This window comes from Vulpes lagopus, chromosome 11, assembly GCF_018345385.1.
Source record: "Vulpes lagopus strain Blue_001 chromosome 11, ASM1834538v1, whole genome shotgun sequence".
In the NCBI taxonomy this organism is placed as follows: domain Eukaryota; kingdom Metazoa; phylum Chordata; class Mammalia; order Carnivora; family Canidae; genus Vulpes; species Vulpes lagopus.
In genome coordinates, this window is record NC_054834.1 from 101,723,131 (window position 1) to 101,740,992 (window position 17,862).

At 39.7% G+C, this 17,862-nt stretch overlaps 1 protein-coding gene across 27 annotated transcripts in view; it reads right to left on the reverse strand.

The window, feature by feature from the left end:
- LOC121501618 (titin-like) overlaps positions 1 to 17,862 on the reverse strand; it is a 281,158-nt gene that overhangs the window by 168,007 nt on the left and 95,289 nt on the right. For 25 of the 27 annotated variants that reach the window (XM_041773880.1, XM_041773879.1, XM_041773876.1 and 22 more), the window contains exons 89-112: positions 17,517 to 17,795; positions 16,802 to 17,083; positions 16,409 to 16,687; positions 15,408 to 15,695; positions 15,006 to 15,284; positions 14,613 to 14,891; positions 14,244 to 14,522; positions 13,360 to 13,647; positions 12,936 to 13,223; positions 11,951 to 12,241; positions 9,675 to 9,962; positions 8,994 to 9,086; positions 8,572 to 8,857; positions 7,534 to 7,717; positions 7,260 to 7,349; positions 6,897 to 7,164; positions 6,533 to 6,793; positions 4,669 to 4,878; positions 4,380 to 4,457; positions 4,243 to 4,269; positions 3,776 to 3,835; positions 3,390 to 3,473; positions 1,661 to 1,729; positions 647 to 694 (exon numbers count right to left, since the gene is read on the reverse strand). The exons of the other annotated variants lie outside the window; for them this stretch is intronic. In XM_041773880.1, coding sequence (XP_041629814.1) covers positions 647 to 694; positions 1,661 to 1,729; positions 3,390 to 3,473; positions 3,776 to 3,835; positions 4,243 to 4,269; positions 4,380 to 4,457; positions 4,669 to 4,878; positions 6,533 to 6,793; positions 6,897 to 7,164; positions 7,260 to 7,349; positions 7,534 to 7,717; positions 8,572 to 8,857; positions 8,994 to 9,086; positions 9,675 to 9,962; positions 11,951 to 12,241; positions 12,936 to 13,223; positions 13,360 to 13,647; positions 14,244 to 14,522; positions 14,613 to 14,891; positions 15,006 to 15,284; positions 15,408 to 15,695; positions 16,409 to 16,687; positions 16,802 to 17,083; positions 17,517 to 17,795 — 4,878 coding nt within the window. The remainder of the gene's footprint in view (positions 1 to 646; positions 695 to 1,660; positions 1,730 to 3,389; positions 3,474 to 3,775; positions 3,836 to 4,242; positions 4,270 to 4,379; positions 4,458 to 4,668; positions 4,879 to 6,532; positions 6,794 to 6,896; positions 7,165 to 7,259; positions 7,350 to 7,533; positions 7,718 to 8,571; positions 8,858 to 8,993; positions 9,087 to 9,674; positions 9,963 to 11,950; positions 12,242 to 12,935; positions 13,224 to 13,359; positions 13,648 to 14,243; positions 14,523 to 14,612; positions 14,892 to 15,005; positions 15,285 to 15,407; positions 15,696 to 16,408; positions 16,688 to 16,801; positions 17,084 to 17,516; positions 17,796 to 17,862) is intronic. 27 annotated transcript variants of the gene reach the window in all.

Here is a 17,862-nt window from a genome sequence, read left to right on the forward strand (position 1 = left end):
TGCACTGACTCTTGAGGATTTTTCTACTGTGAACAAAACGGCATTTCGCAAATATCAAATGGACACAGCTTCCATTGTCCAATGGGAATTCCAGTTTACAAAGCCCCTGGTGCTCGTGGGATATGTGAGCATCTGATCATTTAGTGGAATTCACGTGCCATGTTAACCTCTATTTAAGTTTCCAACTATTCTTTCAGAAACATTTCTAATTTTAAAGATATTTCTTTGATAGTTGAATGTGACTCACCAGTTTAATAAAGATAATATTTAGAATTATGTAACAAAATGAAATCAATTAGTTGCTTTTGTAACAACTTTTAAAAAAAATAATTAAGGCTAACATTGGTTACATGATCCTTAGCACCTGTGTTAGAGACACCTGAAATAATAAGAACGATGCCTCCCTTTCCACCCCTCGCCACTGCTTTCCCTGTGTCCAGAGCCACTAAGGCTGCATTAGCATCGGCCTGCGTTTCCCTTCCAGGGCTTGGAGCAATATGAAGTGGACATTTCTTAGTGCAAATTGTAATATGAGATGTCATAACTTTACAATCCACTAGAAGATTTCTATTTAAAAACAGAATACAAAGCAGAGATGCAAATCTCAGGAATAAATAAAAATATCCAACAATATCTCTTCATTTACCTTCAGCTGGAATCAAGGCAGTTGGACGCAGGGGCTTCTTGGCAACCTCTGGGATTTTAAAAATAGAACACATGTTTATTTTTAGATTATGCATTGTTTAATGTTTACTCATCCTGTGCACCTTTGCTAGTTATTTGTATAATCTGTGGCTATTGCTAACGTGCCAAACGCCTTTATAAATTCTAAATTTAGCTCACCAGAATTGCTATGCGATGCCGTATTAACAAAAAGGGGGAAAAGCTGCTCTGATTGATTTAAAACAATTCCAATTAACACAAAATATGAAGAGGCTATTCAATAAGCCTAGTGTTAACCAATTAGGGCATGTTTAATTTCTTCAGTGGTTAACTGTGAAGTTGAGGAGATATCCATGCTTCATGAGCTCCCTCTTCTACCATAATGTCTCACAAGTGACCACTCTGGGAAACGGTGACTTGTGCTCCTGGATCCTCCTCCTTCCAGGAGCACTTCCTTACTCTGATCTTAAACAGGTAACACCATTTGCTTTAATTTAGTTATCTAGCCTTTCCTCTTAAAACTCTCCCAGGATATAGGGGGGAAAATGGATTTTTTTCCCCATTTTTCCAGTAATTGAACTGATCCTCTTTCACAATATGTTTTGTTTTTCTGCAGGGACTGACAGCTCAGGGAGCCAGGGAGGTTCTGGGTTGGGCTGGAGTAGCCACTGGAAATTAGCATCAGTCCTTGGCCTCCTCTGGGCAGGACAGGATCCAGTGCAGCTGCGGTGCCGTCCAGAGATAACCAGAACTCTCTAGGGTTGCCACTGCCTGCCATGTGCAGGTGACAGGCACAGAGGGATGGGGAGGAAAAAAAAGGGGAGAGCTGATGAAGAGAAAGCGAGGGCCGAGTTCAAGGAGAGGGTGAGAATGAGCAAAGGGAGAGGCTTCATTTTGGGAATGCAAACTTTTTCCTTCCTCCACCCTCCACTACTTGGGGCTTAAAACTGTTAACTAGAAGAGCAGTAAGACTCAATTTTTAGTAATTCATTCATACCTTGAGGTGGCTCTTCTTTGGGCTTCGCAACAACTTTTTTGGCATCTTTTTTCACAGCTTTTTTGGTCACTAAAAAAATAAGATGTCAGATATAAACAAAAACAGTTTCAGGAAATGAAGAGGTTTATTCAAATGCGCTATTTTTTGCATATGGTTTGATGGTAATGAGGCTCTTGCAACATTATTTCAAGATACCTGGAAGGTCTTGTGCTAGAATGCAGAAGCTGTTTTTTGGATGGAGGTAGAATGTGTGGGGTGAGTCTACATCTTCACTGGTTTTATGCCCGCCTACAGTTTTCAAAACTTGGAGAACATGAACCCGAGTGATGCCATAAACAGAAAAGGTATGCACTTTCACCCTGTTTCACTTAATAAGAACACTTTAAATTTGTCAGGGTGAAGAATAACAAGTGAACTAGCAAAATTAAAAGTCCTGTCTATGATACCGTGGAAGCTTCCCTTTAGGTAGTCAAATTTCTCCACGTTGACAGTAGCACTCCAAGACTAAATCATTCATTAAGATGAATGATTAGTCCTGACAACAAATATAAAAGGAAATTTATGATTTTTGAATCTTGTTCCCTTTCTGCTATCAAAAGTAGATGAAATATATTTAACTATTCACATAAATTATAAAATGCTCTAGTTTGCTATTGAGATGCACTAGTCACAAATCTGGAGGTCTTTTTTTGTTTGTTTTCACTGAGTGCTACTGTCAATATGGCTAAATTCAACTCTGCACTGGGAAACTTGGGAAATTAAATCATATTCAAAAAATTAAAAACAGTGTTATTTACTCATGAATGTTAAGAGCCATAATTCAAGTTATAAGTAGGGGCCATGATCAAGGTATAAGGGTCGGCAATGAGAAAGAAAGCGTTTTTCACTGAATTTTCCCTGAGGCTGGCTGAAAACTGGCTCAAGTTCTTGACACCAAAGGTAGCAGATATTGGGGTACTAGGGTGCCAAATCCTGGAAACCGCTATGGAAAAAAAATCCGACTACGGAAAAAAATCTGACTTTGACATGCAGAATTGTTCCCTGATGCAAGGAGAATTCTGACAGTAATTCTCAACTACTCAGAACTCTAGAAAGTCCCAGGTAGCCCTGACTGAGTTGAGCAGCTTGGGGGGGGGGGGGTGCGGAACAAATGGTATAATTTGTCTATTGGAATACTCAAAAAAGGAAATTCCTTGACACACTCAAGAGCTCCTTGTTGGTGAGCTCATCCCTTAGCTAAAGAAAAAAAAAATCAAACATATCAAAGATATCGTAAATCACATTTTTGTAACGAAACAGCAAACTTAAAAAAAAGTGTAATACAACATTATGACAGGAAAAAAATGCCACAATTTGCAACGTGGCTATAAACAACTATGGTTTATTTCCAGAAGCTTCACTAGAAGTTAATTCTATTATTTTGTTTTATATATATGGTTATATAAATATAGCTAACATATATAAAATATGGAACATGAAATCAATTTTACATTAACGTTTCACTGATTACATTAAGATACAATATTTTAATATTAAGCAGTACCTTTGGTTTGATGATTTTCAGAGTTTTAATCACAAGGCTTACACATTTAGAGCAAATAATTTACATTTTGAAAGGCAATTCCACCTGTTGGGCACTAGAGGGCCAACACGTCGCATTAGACCATATTTTCCAGGGCTGCGACGGTCAATTATGTATTTTGACATTTAGGTAGGTAACATAAAATACCTTCAATGCGTTTTGCTGGTGGTTTCTTTTCTTCAGGTGATGGCAGCAACAGAGGAATAGGAGGAACAACCATCGCAGGGATTTCTGAAGAAAAGAGATGCCCTCATCACCCGTTGGGTTCTTACTTTGTGTGAAGGATAATGAAAAGCCCTATGCATTTCTTTCAGTAATCAAAGGTGTTATGATACCAATTCATCAATCAGGGAAAATAAAAATTGCGTATATTTATAATTGTTACTACTCTTTTGCTTTGATTTGTTATTCACACAGTGAGGAATATGACATGCGGGGATGTGTCCTGGCTCTCCTACGGTTTGGCCTTGCTAATTTCCTCATAGCACAATATTGTTGCTGCAAGCCCAGGGGGTCATGGTGCTGGGTCTCACCTTCCGGAGGTACTGCTCGGATAGGCATGGTTGGGATCGGGACTCTGGAATCAGGAATATCTGAAAAGGAACCATTAATGGTAAGCATAGAGGGGCTGAAACCATAGATATTTATTAGACCACTAAGATGTGTTGTCAGGCATTTCCCACCTCAGAATCGAATACAGACACAGAGATACTAGGAATCTTTTGTATGCAACCACATAGGCATGTTTATTCCCTGTGAAAATTGGGTTTGTTCCATGGCCACACAATTTTGGCATGATCCTGACTATCAGCTGAATGAGACCTTATTATCTCGAATTCCCCAAGCTCACAAAGCCTAACATTTATATTATTTCCTGAAGACTATTTTACTGAAAAAACTAAATCGTACTTTTAGACATTTCAATTTGGCTTCTATCATTTATAAAATTCTATTGGACATATTGTGAGTAAGGGTTGATTTTTTTTTTTTTTTAACTTACCGGGAGGTGTCATCTCAAGCTTGATTTCTGCAAAAGAAAAAAAAAAAAAAAGACATTTTTGTTTTTAGAATCATCCAGGCAGGATTCTTTGTTTCAAAGACTGCAATGTGGCTTTAATGTGGTGTTTTAGTTGGTACCTTTAGTTGTCAAGTACAGCTCTGCTGTGCTTCTTGCTTCACCTCTTGGTTCCAGTCGAGCAATTACTGAGTAGACACCTAAGGAGAAGAATCATCAAATTTTTGTTTTCTGACATGTTTGTAAATAACACTTCTTTATTTAAGTGCAGTGTGTATTTATTTATAATTCTCTTTCTTAAAAAAGCATTCTCTATAGAATCACACAGTGTGAGTGTAAACTAGGGTAGAAATATGTAAAACAGACAAGATTTAAGTTATATATCCGCAGGGATGCAGTCAACTACATTACCTTCGTCATCTGGGGTCACATTGTGGATGGTCATGTAATGGCAGCGACCATCATTCCTAAAGTTGTACTTCTGGCTTTCGGTCAGTTCTGTTGGGCCTTTGTACCATGTCACTATGGCATCATCAAAAGACACTTCGCATTCGAAGGTGGCAGACTGATGCTCACTCACCACGATGTTCTGTATGCGCTTCGTAAACTGAATTGGTTCAGCTGTTTAAGGACAAAGAAGACTCAGAGTTAGATTGCTTAGGGAGGGATTTTTTTCACTGTGCTCTCTCCTCAGATATTTAAAGACTCCACCTAGGTATCCAATTGGAAAAACACCAAAGGCTGAAAATACATAACAAAAAGAAAGTGCTCTTTTTTTTTTTTTTTTTTGCTTTAGTAACAAGAAATTATTCCAATACTTAAGTGTATTGCTTCAGGACCAATGTAGGAAAGTGAAAAGAAATCCCTGGGGGTCCTTAAAATATTTGCATAAAGGCAACAGTCAAAGGGGCTTATGACCCAAAAGTCAAATTAAGCTTTAAAAATGTTAGTGAAATTAGGGATTCAAACTAAAGGGAACATAAACTTAATTTTACTCTGTAATTTGTTCTCCTTTGAAATTCTTTCCTCTGTAAAATAATTTTTGCTATTCAGGACCCAGAATTGTTTATCATCTACTATGTTATAACTTTCCTTGTGAAATAATTTTGAACTCAATAGGAAGTCTGAACTTCCAAATTTCAGATGATTCATTTTTAGGAGTTCTGAAACCTGCTTTGTAAGCACCTGTGGACATGCACGAAGCAATCGAACCACTGGGAGTGAATAGCAGGGTCGTATTTCGTAGGAGACTGAGCTGCAGTAGAGGGTCCTTCTGTAAAATTTTATCTGGAATTCAGTGTATGACAGTATCAAGAACATCTTAGACATCATGAGTACTCTGGTGAGCCTTTTTTTTGAAGGTTCATATGAGAATGCAATTATTTAAAAATTGTTTTTTAAAAAGTGGTTTCGGCTGGATCCTTTAAATTGAAACCTACTAAAAATGTTTGAACTTCAAAATACAATCAGACATTGTCATCCACTTACAGCAAGTCAGAGAAGTTAAAATGTCTGTGTAAATAAGTCATATAGTTGCATTTCAACAACTACAAATGAGCACCAACTGGACGTAGATGCTACCATTAGAGCTAAAATGTTGCTCAGTACAGCCCAAGGGTGTCTTCAGACACCGCAGATAGATGATCAAGGGATTAGGAAATAAATATTATTTGCTCCTAAATCCTGAGAGTTCCCTTTATTTCAGAGAGTTAGAAGGTTGGAGTAGAATCCTCACGTGAAATAATTATTTTCGAAAAATAGCTGCTAATCACACACGACGCACGTTGTTACCTTTACCTATTAAGTTTCAGATAAGCAGATTCCAACTGATTTCTATAAACAAAATCGATTTTTTAGATCTATTACATATAACCAAGCTCTTGTAGCTATGGCTATGAAATCTGGTCATTTCCAAGATCTCTATCTTAGAAGGAGAATCATAGATGCGAGACCTACAGAATTTCGTAAAATTGTAAAGGATGATCGAAGTTAGCACAATTAGGGAGTTTAAGTAACTGTTAGAAAGTCCTGTCTTAGTTTAGGCCGCAAGCTGCCTTTGACCAGAGAGAACCACGCAAAAGAACCGGCCCTCGCGTGGCTGCTTGACTTTGATCCCGAGCACCTCTTGGGCCGCGAGTGGCCGCGGTGCACGCGGGTCCAGAGTAAGGACCTGGAGCACATCAGTCAACGCCCGGTGGCCTGGTGGCAGGGGGGTCCCACACGACCTTCGCCAGTGGCCCGGGTAGAAATCACCCCATCAGGGCCCCTCGCCCACCTTCAATTCTGAGCTCTGCCGACGTCTCAAGGTCTTCATATTTGCAGGTGTACCGCCCCTGGTCTTCTGCTCGAACATCTGCGATGGTCAGTTTGTGGACCTTGTGCTCCACTGCTGTCTGATGCCTGCCCTGGGGCTTCAGGAGTCTGCCATTTCTGAACCATGAAGATTTTACGTTTGGCACGGAAAACTGGCAGGTCATGGTGCAAGTCTGGCCTTCTTTCAAAGTCACATCCTGAAGATGCCGTTCCCAAGCAGGCTCTGTTGGTATGACACGCACAAAACCATTTTGTCTCCTAGCACACACAGGTGTGCTCAACAGCAAACTAACCTCACAACTTTCAATAAGATGCTTCTTACTTACCGATCACAGTTAGTTTGGCACTAGCGATGTGGGGACCACACACCAACCTATAATTGCCCTGATCTTTGAGTTGACAGTCTTTGACTCTGAGCGTGTGTCGATCACCATCAATACTTATTTCAAATTTATCACTGGGCTCCAGTTTTTCAGTCCCTTTGTACCACGAAAGCTTGATCTCTGGATAATTGATCTTGATGTCAATTTCGAACACAGCTTCGTCATCTTTCAAAACTGTCTGATTCTCAATATCCTTGATCAGAGTGACAGGCTAGGAGAATGAAGAATTAACACACATTAGTCACTCCTTTCATTATAATTCCCAATAACCATCTGTTGCTGTATCATCTTCACGATTCACTTTACCTCTGTCTGTGACAGCCTTTGCTGAATAAATGATACAAGTTCCTCAAATTCCTTTTCGTCCTTCTCTGACTTCTCTATTTCCTCAATTTCCTAAGGAGGAAAGAGCGTAAGTATTACATATGGGAAAAAAAAAAACTGAATTACAAGACACATGATTAGATTCAGCTTTCATTATTGATGCTGTTTAGGTTACACTAAATGAGTTCATAGAGTGTGGGGTACTGGGAATTTGAACATAAATTTTTAAGATGATGCTCTACACAAAAGATCTTACCAATCTATGTGTCTCCTCTTCTTGACTTTGCTTTAGCATTTCAAACGCTTGAAGAAGACCTCGGAAGTCAGTGATTCCATACATGCGGGCATATTTTTCATATTCTTTAGGATCAACATTTTTGAGAAGTTCCATAATATCGATTTCCTCCTCTTCTCCAGTTCCCTTCTTTAAGACTGGAGTTCTAAATGAAATCAGAAATAAACATAAATCACCTATCTTCTACTTATTTTGAATTGCTTATCATCATTTAAATATTATAAATATCATTACGGGTTTTTCCCCTCATGAAGGCATAGTGCTATATCCTTTGTTCAAGAAATATTAGTTTTACCACATTAACTGTGAAATGATAAAAAAAAAAATGTGGGTTTGGTGATGAGGTGGATCAAGACTGGACCATTGTTAGAAAGTACAGAAATTTAATCAAAGAGTTGAAGGAAGAATAACAGAAATATATTTGTAAACTTTACAACCAAGAGTCTAATGAAATCATGAAAAAGAATAGCAACAGGAGCAATGGAAAGTATTAAAAAGGGAAAGATATCATACATCATGGGAAAGATGTGTGGAAAGCAAATGTTAATTTAATAATCAATTATGTTGAAACATTATTTATGATGAAAGTATTGGTAATTATGGGAAATGTTTAAAGTGTTGATCTAGAAAAGAATTCAGAATATGACAAGTAATACAGAGAAACAAAAACTTCGTAATGAGACACATACAAATTTCTCCGCAGGCTGTTTCCTTTTTTTTTTTTTTTTTTAAATTTTAACTAAAAAAATTCACCTCATTCTCAAAACTTTCTCATGATTGTCCAGAAACCAATCCTCATGAAATGCTAACTTATGCTCCAACATTGGATGCTTGCTTAAATTTTTTGTGAGAATGCCTGTGTGCTTTTGTCCTTTCTCTGTCAGAATCTTGGAGGGGATGTTCCCTGCCTCTTGAGACATCTCTTTTGTGAATGGAAAATGATTGTGTGTGTGTATGTGTGTGTGTGTGTGCGCGTGTGTGCGTTTTAATTGAACTTACTTTTTCAGCATTGCTCTAAGATCTCCTTCAATCTTCTCCTGTTTCTTCCTTTCATCCACCTGCAGGTTAACATTACTTTCAATTTCACCGTGTTTATTAAACGCGACACACCGATACAATCCAGAATCGGTTTTTGTGGTATCTCTAATCTCCAGCTTTGCTTCGTCGCCTTTCTGGTGGATATGAATGCGACCCCCCTGGTTCAGTTGCCTCCATTTCCCTTTTGTCCATTTAACATTTGGGATTGGATCACCTCCAACTTTTGCAATGAATGTTGCAGTGGTTTCTAAGGAAGAACAAAAGCAAATGAATAATAATTTTTTTAAAAAACCCTTAATTTTCCCAAATCAGGTTCTTCCAACATTAAATCAGCAGTAAAATGTACTGGGTAGAGGTAGAGGTACTGTTCGCGAAGGACTTACTTTCTACGACTCTGATACTCTGAGGTTCTGACACGAAGAAGAGTCTCCCGTCGACTGCTGCTTTCTTAGCTGCTGGGACTGCGGCTGGTTTGTCTAAAAGACACATTTACATGTTTTGTTACTACAATCGCCTTAAAATTGGAGTAACTAATTCCTTCGTGAAGTGAGCTTTGGGAATTTGGCAATGTCAAAGATACCATTCACTCTAGGACTCACTATGTAGGAGGGGGGATTAAGGAAGATAAAGCAGTTTTATAGGCTTCTGTAACTGGTTGTAGCTCTCACTTGCAAGCTGAACTATAATCCTAAAAGCACTATCAAATTTATATTTCCATGCCTGGCTTTATTCTATGGCTTTCCTCTAGGACAATGGCATCAGATTCCCTCATGTCACATTTACTACAGCATTGTTTTTGGGGCTTAATTATACCTTCTTGGATATGGCGGAAAGTGGTGCAAGAAATAGGATGGTGGACACGGGGTAATGTCAGACAATTTGCATTGACATTATTTCTGTGAAATAATCTGGCCCTTCAATTAGAATAAGGAGGCTATAAATTGCTAACGAGCAATAGTCGATGTTTCTAAAAACCGAATTCCATTCTTATTTAAGTTGTAATAAGCCAATAAATGCGACCCGTCATTGGCTTCATTGGAGCAATGCCTTTGACGTATCTCTACCTTTAATGGTCACTTTTGATTTTGAAGTGTCACTTCCAGCCGCATTTGAAGCTTTGCACACGTAATCTCCTGAATCGGCTTTAGCCACGTCCTTCAGTTCCAGCACTGCGGTCCCATTGGCAAAGCTGAAGCTGCACCTGTCTGAAGGCTTTATTTCCCTTCCAGCCTTCAACCACTGGATCCTGATGGGCTCCGATCCCCGCACGTGGCAGCTGAGCTGCACAAATTCTCCTTCGCTTACTGTTACTGGAGTGAGGTGCTGATCAAACACAGGCGCCTTCTTAGGTTCTGGAATTAAAAAGATATTTTTAACCATGAAAGGACCACAAAGGCAAAAAAAGAGTACTAAATTCCAGAAAGGAAACAAATTTTGCCTCTAACAGGCGATACCAGTTGCTATAGCACACCTGAGTCAGTAACTGATTCAAGGGTGATTCCTCTCCGAAGGCAATAGTAACATTTGTTGGATTTTTTGTTTTTTAAAGAAGATAAAGTTCTCGAAACAAGCAAAGAGCAGATTGCCCATAAATCATGCGAGCATCTGTGTCCTGATCAAGCACTGCAAATGTTGCAACGGCCAGTTCCTATAAACTTGGGTACTAAGTAGCACAGTATGGATTCTCTAGAACCTGCCTGTAGCTGCATTTTTGCTGCCTCCTACAATCTAAGGGCCTACTGGGAATTCTGCTCCCCTAGAGCAGCAGGTCTTGCTGCCCTCTGGGAGAGAAAGCCAACATTTGAATAATCCATGAGCCCGCATCATAATATGTGATTTTTCTCTTGATATTCATCTTTAGCTATTAAATGTAGCTACAGTAGCATTTAAAATCTAATCTTTGCCCAAAGGAAACAGTAGTTGAAGCTCAGTGTTCAACTGAAAACCAATGAAGAATATACAGGTAACATGGTAGGAAGGCCATGTTATATAATGGTTTTATTCAATGGTTCTGAGAACTATATATAAACATAAGGCCATATTCATGATTTGTAGTGATTAAAACTTGCGATGTTTACTTTGAAAAGAACAATCTACAGAGACAGCCGCAGAATGCTAGAGAAAGTACTTACCTATTCAATGGCAAAACCACCAGGGATATGAATCATGAACACAAGCCACTTCCTAAGGTTATAGTTTTTGTCTTATTAAACATATTTTAAAACTAAAGGCACTTAAGTCCTATCAAATGAGTGTCTTTTAAGTTAAGACAATGGAATAATATTAGCCTATTAGCGGTATTAACCTATTTTCTATCTATTACACATGTGCCCTGGAATGGGCAACTATACCACATCAGAATTGGTCATCAAACTCCACGCAGCTCAAGAAAGTTGGCTTATAAAGTGACTGTGATGAATCTGCATCATAATCATCTGGATGAAGCCATTATATGGTCAGAGGATCAGAAAAAAAAAAAGATCTCCTTAAATGCTACAGTCTGTTTCTTTGCCTCAAGCTAGGACTGTATATTTAAATATGTCTTTCCATAATAACATGGAGCATCTTTCCTCTCATCTTTTTTTTTTCCTTTTGAGCAAATTTTACTTTTTTGTCTGGGATTAATATTCATTTATAGGCTAAAAAGCTTTGGGCAATCTATGTCAAACAATAATCCTTTAGAAATAGAAAAGAGAATGTTTCAGAATGTGCTATAACTTATAAGAAGCAAAGCTAATACAGTTTTCCATGATGAAAATTTAAGAATTTTTCAAAATAAACCTGCTTCATAAAAATTTATATATTACTGAGGCGTGAATTTCTGAGTAGACCTCTAAAGGCCTGAGAGAATTTTGGGATCTGATTTACAAGCTACAATTCTCGTCCATTTATTATACAACACCTACTTTGCTGGCCTTGTAAGTCAATTGCAAATAGTATGCATTTCAAGTAAATATATGTGGAATTATGGCAAGCCAGTTACATAACGTATATTTACAGTTAGCCCTTAAACAACATGGGTTCGAACAGTATGGGTCCACTTACACAGGGATGTATACTTTTCTCTAGCTCACTGTATGGTAAGAATGTATAACTGACTATTCATGTTATTGGTAAGGCTTCTAGTCAATAGTACACTATTTGCAAAGTTTTGGAGGAGTCAGAAGTGACACGGGGATTTGTTGGCGCTCCCAGCCTACAGTTGGCCAACAGTCAACTGTATATCTACCATAACTTGTCTGGCCGACAGAGTTAAAGAAGAAAGAAGGAGAAATGCACAGGGCCATCTAACAGACGAGAAGAAGAACACAAGAGGTGGGGGACCACGAAGATCACTGACCTTTGATGACAATTGAAGATGTACACAGAGCAGAGCCCGCGTCATTGGACACTTTGCATGTGTACAAGCCAGCGTCGCCCATGCCTGCCTTCTTGACGTGCAGCAGGAGGGTGTTGTTCTTGAATGTAATTTCGCAGTTAGAGGTTGGGTGTATCTCAACATTATTTTTGTACCATGCAACCGTTATAGGCTGAGAACCAGCAACACGGCCCTCAAGGCGGAACGAATTCCCTTCTGTTTCTTCAACTGTCTCAGAGAGTTTTTTAGTGAAACTTGGTGGAATTAGCCGCTCTGCAAGAAATTGCAAGGACAAATAAAATGGAAGTCAGAAGCAGGTTATTGATAGAAACCTTTCAAGAAAAAAAAGTCCTATTTTACATTAAAAGTTGATGCTAACTAAATACAGTGAATCGGCGTATGTTTCTAAACATCTCAGCCTCCCTCCACAAGCTTATTCTCTGATTTATGGGCAAGTGACAAAAAGAACTTATGGCCATTTACAGAACAGCATATTTGTAAAAAACAAACAAACAAATAAATAAATACCATGACCCTACACCATCGAGTCATGTAGATACGAAAATAAGGGGGTGGGGGGCAAAGTGTTTGTTCAGCGTCACAGATAATTAAAAACCACTAATAGTTAGGAGCACTTAATTTGCACCAGGCACTGAACTAATAGTTTTACATGATTTTACATTGATCATTTCAAAGACCCAGTGAGGGGTCACTGTTACAACCCTCTTATTTCTCACTGAAATAAGAGGAGGGCGGTCTTAGGGTTAAGTAGGATATATACAGTTTCAGAAAAATGTGAATTTAAACAGATCACTTGTTCTCTAGAGAAACTTATTTCTTCTTAAACATTTTTATGTCATTTGTTTAAAAGTGTCCTAAATTTCACTGTCCTAGTGGAAATTGAACCTTTAGGACAGAACGGAAAATTATTATGTTTTGTTGGACCAACATGCGAAATAAATGATACCTTTTATATTAAGTTGAGCTGTGCAGGAGTCCTTTCCCACTTCATTCACAGCATAGCAGGTATACTGTCCAGAGTCTCCCTTGTCTACTTTCAGTATCGTCAGGTGGGCGCTGTTTTCCAGGTAACTAATCTGGTAGTTTCCACCACTTCGTATCTCTCTGTTGTCCTTGGCCCAGGTGACCTTTATTGGTTGTGTCCCAGTAACGTGGCACTCGAAGTCTGCACTCTCCCCAACCACAGCATCCACAGGGGCCACGGGGATGTCAAAGAAGGGCGGGTTCTTCCCCTCTAAGAGCAGAGCAGAAGGACAAGGTTTCAGGCCCGATATCCACCCCACTTTATGGAAATCGTGGTCTTTTTCCTTTAATTTCAGGAATAGAAATTTCATTTACAGAAACAGAAAGATGTTGAAGAAGCCACAAACCTGTGAGGATGAGTCTGGCGCTGGAGGAAGCAGACCCTATAGGATTCGTAGCTGTGCAAGAATACTGGCCTGCAAGGCTCCGATCTGTTTTAAAAATATTGAGAGTGGCCACGTTATCTAAAAATGATGTCTGTACATTTGGGCCATCTTTCAATGGCTTGCCGTCTTTGTACCAAGACACTGAGATAGGCTCTGATCCATTTATGGTACATTCAAAGACAACGGGCAGTCCAACAGTTTCTTGAACATCTCGCAGTTGACGAGAAAATGATGGTGGAAGTTTTTGCTCTGTAAGAACAGAATTAAGATAATGAGAATTTCTGGATGTTTTTAATTTGCTGAATGTTCTTCTCACAATTATGGCGGTAGAGGCAATAGTAGGTCTATGACAACATCAGGAGGTATTACCATCTCTTGAATTAGCTTGGACATGAAGAAACACATATGAACTTTTGGAGCAACATTTTCACCCTGTGGTCACCTTAATTCACAGTGGGTTCAAAAATACGTAAGCCCAAAGAGAGATTGGTTGGCTTAAGGTACAGCTCAAGGCAGGCAGCAAATTCTCCTACTTTTTAAGACTGCCCTGTGGCAATTTGAATGGGACACTCATGAAGTGAAATTTGTAAAACATGGTTACGTGTTTTTTCCTAAAGATTTAATTATAGAGACAAGTGATTGCATGATCCTTCCAACCAAAGGTTTAGTCCTCTGATCTCTCCTGGCTACAGAAAAGGACAAGCCACTAACTATAGATAGGATGTCTTAAGAAGAACATCTTGCATCGGGCAAGATTTTCCTCAAAAAAGAAGGTCTTTGCCAGATATTTTAAATCTTGTTCAAGAGCAACACAAATTCATTCACTTTTAAAATATTGCAGTCACCTTGCACACTAAGGAAAGTTGATGAAGAAACTTCCCCCACACTGTTTTCAGCTCTGCAGATATATTCTCCGCTGTCATTACTATCAACCTGGTTGAAAACCAGTGTAGCCACGTTGTTCCTAAAATGCATTTTGTAGGTGGCAGTAGGTCTTAATTTTGTGTCTCCTTTGTACCAGGACACCCCAATTTCAGGGGTCCCAGCAATTTGGCATTGCAAAGAGGCAGAGTCTCCAACGGTCACTTTAACAGGCTCCAGCTGCTTGACAAAATACGGTGGTTCTGCAGGCAAGAGAGGTTAGTTAGTCAGGAAGAGACATGTCAGAATGGTTAACTTATATACGATGATATGGATGCAGGATCAGAACAAACCTAGTATCAGTATTTGTGCCGAGCAAGAATCTTTTCCAGAAGCATTTTCAATGTAGCAATTGTATTGTCCTGCATCCTCTACCGTGCTACTTGGAATTTCCAGGATTGCAGATTTTTCAGTTGTGGTTATATTACACCTCTGGGAAGGAGTTATGTTTATGCCATTTTTCTTCCATGTAACTGAAATGGGAGGAGTTCCAGTGTAGGTGCCCTCTAGAATCAGGGGCTTTCCTTTCTCTATGCTGTAATCATTGAGCCTCTTCACAAATTTGGCTGGGGCTATAGTAAACAAATGGAAAATACGAAATCAAACACGTGTACCTTTAGGTAGAGCCCGATCTATTACTCCACATATGTTAGGCTGTAAAAACGCAGACTAGCAGTCAAACAAACCTTTTACATAGAGGTGTGTTGTACAGGAAGCTTTGCCAGCTTCATTACTAACTATGCAGGTATAGTCTCCGCTTTGTGTTGTGTCTACACCAAACAACTCCAGCTCAGCAACGCAATCCTCCAGAGATACGTTACACCTGTCGCCTGGGGCTAGTTCACTGCTACCCTTGAACCAGCTGACAGTGAAAGGAGGTGTTCCTTTTATGATGCTTGTGAAAGTTACATTGGCTCCGGTTAAGACATCCATGGCCTCAGGTTTCTGAACAAAGGATGGTGGTTCTAAACAACAACAACAGAAAAATCACATATCAAAAGCTGTTTAATATTTTTGAATTTTGATGATGAAAATGCTCATTACCACGTTAAGAAATGCATTTCTATTTTACTGTATTTTGAACTGACCTCTCACAGTCAGAGGAGCACTGCATTCGTCAGAGCCGGCTACATTAGTAGCTATACACGTATAGTCGCCGGCATCGGACTCTTCTAGCATGTTCACGGTTAAAGCACAAGTGTTATCTGTCAGGGTGGTCTGGTATTTCCTTCCACTGCTGACCTCGTTTCCTTCGTGGAACCAGGAGACAGAGATTGGGGGTGACCCATAGACTTTGCACTCCATTACCACCGAGGAACCAGACAGACCATGCGTCTCTTTCAATTTTCTCGTGAATGAAGGAGGAACAATTCGGTCTGAATGTGGTGAAAATCAAACAAATAAGGGACATCAGTTATCAAATGATTTGAAAAGAAGAATTATTGTCTTTTTGGTGGACTATCCCTAGATCCACTTGGCTCTTTTGCAAGGGTATCAAGGAATTCCCCCTGGCTTCACACAGTGGAAAGCCCTGAGAATCCATGGGCAAGATGTGCTAGTTGAAGAGTTGGGGGTTTTGGTCTCTTGTCACTGTAAACCATGACATGCTGAATTATTTCAGCATAGGTGATAGTTAAAGACAACTTTATCCTTCTCTAGGGATTGAGTCTTAGTCCTACTGCTCTGAATTGTGGAAATTTCTCCATGAAAAAAGGATAAAACTTTTTAAAAAAAATATTTTATTTATTTGGGTGAGAAAGAAAGGCCACATCAGGGGGAGAGGCAGAGAGAGGGGGAGACACAGGCTCTCCACTGAGCAGGAAACCCAACGTGGGGCTTGATCCCTGGACCCCAGGATCATGACCTGAGCCAAAGGTAGATGCTCAACAAACTGAGCCACCAGGCACCCCAGGATATAACTTTTGGACTTCATTTTCTTCCAACCCTATGGGTACGTTACCACTGATTTTGCTGATGCAGAGGGTGTCAGTCTCATGTCATGCTGTAGAAGATGGAACTTCCCATACACGTATATGTAAATCAGGAACTACATCACAATAACATTAAGATAAAAGTCCAACCAACCAACCTGAAACTTGTACTGAGGCTGTACAGCTGTCTTTGCCAACAGGGTTTTGCACCTCGAAACTGTATACCCCACTGTCACTGGGTGCCACATTGATAATCTTAAGGCCAGATACTTTGTTGAAGAAACTTATTTTGTATTTGCTGTCACTCGTCAGCTCTTTTCCATCCTTAAACCACTTAGTACTGAGTTCAGGCGTGCCAGTGACCGTGCATTCCAAGGTACAGGTATCTCCTGTGGTAACTCTTATGGATTCTGGCTTTTCCACGATTGCCGCAGGTTCTGGAATGGGATATAATAAATTACATCCAAACTTTACGATCAAACTGCAAAGCTAAAGAAAACACAGATACAGCGTGTGCTTTGTATTCATGGTAATGTTCTATCTGGACTAACCGAGAACGGAGAGCGTGGCGAAGCACTCTTGCATTCCAGCATCGTTTTTGATCTGACAGGTGTACTTCCCGGCGTTGGCTGTTTCTGCTCTTGCAAACTGCAGGGTTGCAACGTTTTCTGAATAAGACACCCATATGTTGTCACTCTCTCTAACAATTTCCCCCTTATCTTTGAACCACACCACTGATATTGGCTCAGGCCCTTCGATAGTGGTCTGCAGCTGAACTTCTTCACCAACGATGGTAGAAATATCGCTGAGCTTCTTCACAAACCTTGGTGGTGCTGATGAGAAAAAGACAAATTGTTTAAAATCTGTGGGGCCAGTAGTACCTCCCTCCAGTCGTGCAATGCAATGCGAGGAATTACACTAGTGAGAATACGTTGTTTCCACTTCTTAAATAAGAGGTATTTTTGGTGAGTGGGAGCAGGGACGTGTCAGTTTATATTAAGCCAAAAGAGTCAGATGTCTTGCTTTCTCCAGCTTTCTGAGTTCAATGAAATCGACTGGAAAAACTGGCTAAAATGATATTTGGTAGGATTCAGATATGGGATGCACACTAAACATAAAAGGATTTGGCAGAGAAAAAAGGGTAAGTAGGAGACACAGCTAGTGATAAAGGGCTGGGCGATCGCTAAGAAGCCAAGAGAGCATTAAAATTAGAGGGGGGAGAAATCAGAAGGGGAATAGTAGACAGAAAAGAATGAGGCCACTCACCTTTCAGAGTGATAGAAGCAACACAAGTGTCGCTGCCCACATCATTGGTGGCTTTGCACTGGTACTCCCCTATGTCTGCAGCATCGACACCCAGGATGTGAATGCTCGTCAGGAAGTTCTCGGACATTATCTTGTACTTCTTGCCACTCCTAAGTTCTCTCTTATCTTTATGCCAAGAAACTTGAAAAGGAGGAGTCCCCTGAAGCTCACATTCAAGATGAACATCAGCTCCCTTCAGTGTCTCAACAGGATGAGGCTTTTTGCGGAAAACGGGTGGTTCTGCAATAGGAAGGTAATTGAGTTAGAGAAAAAAAAAATGAAAGAAAAGGAAAATCGGGCTGTATTC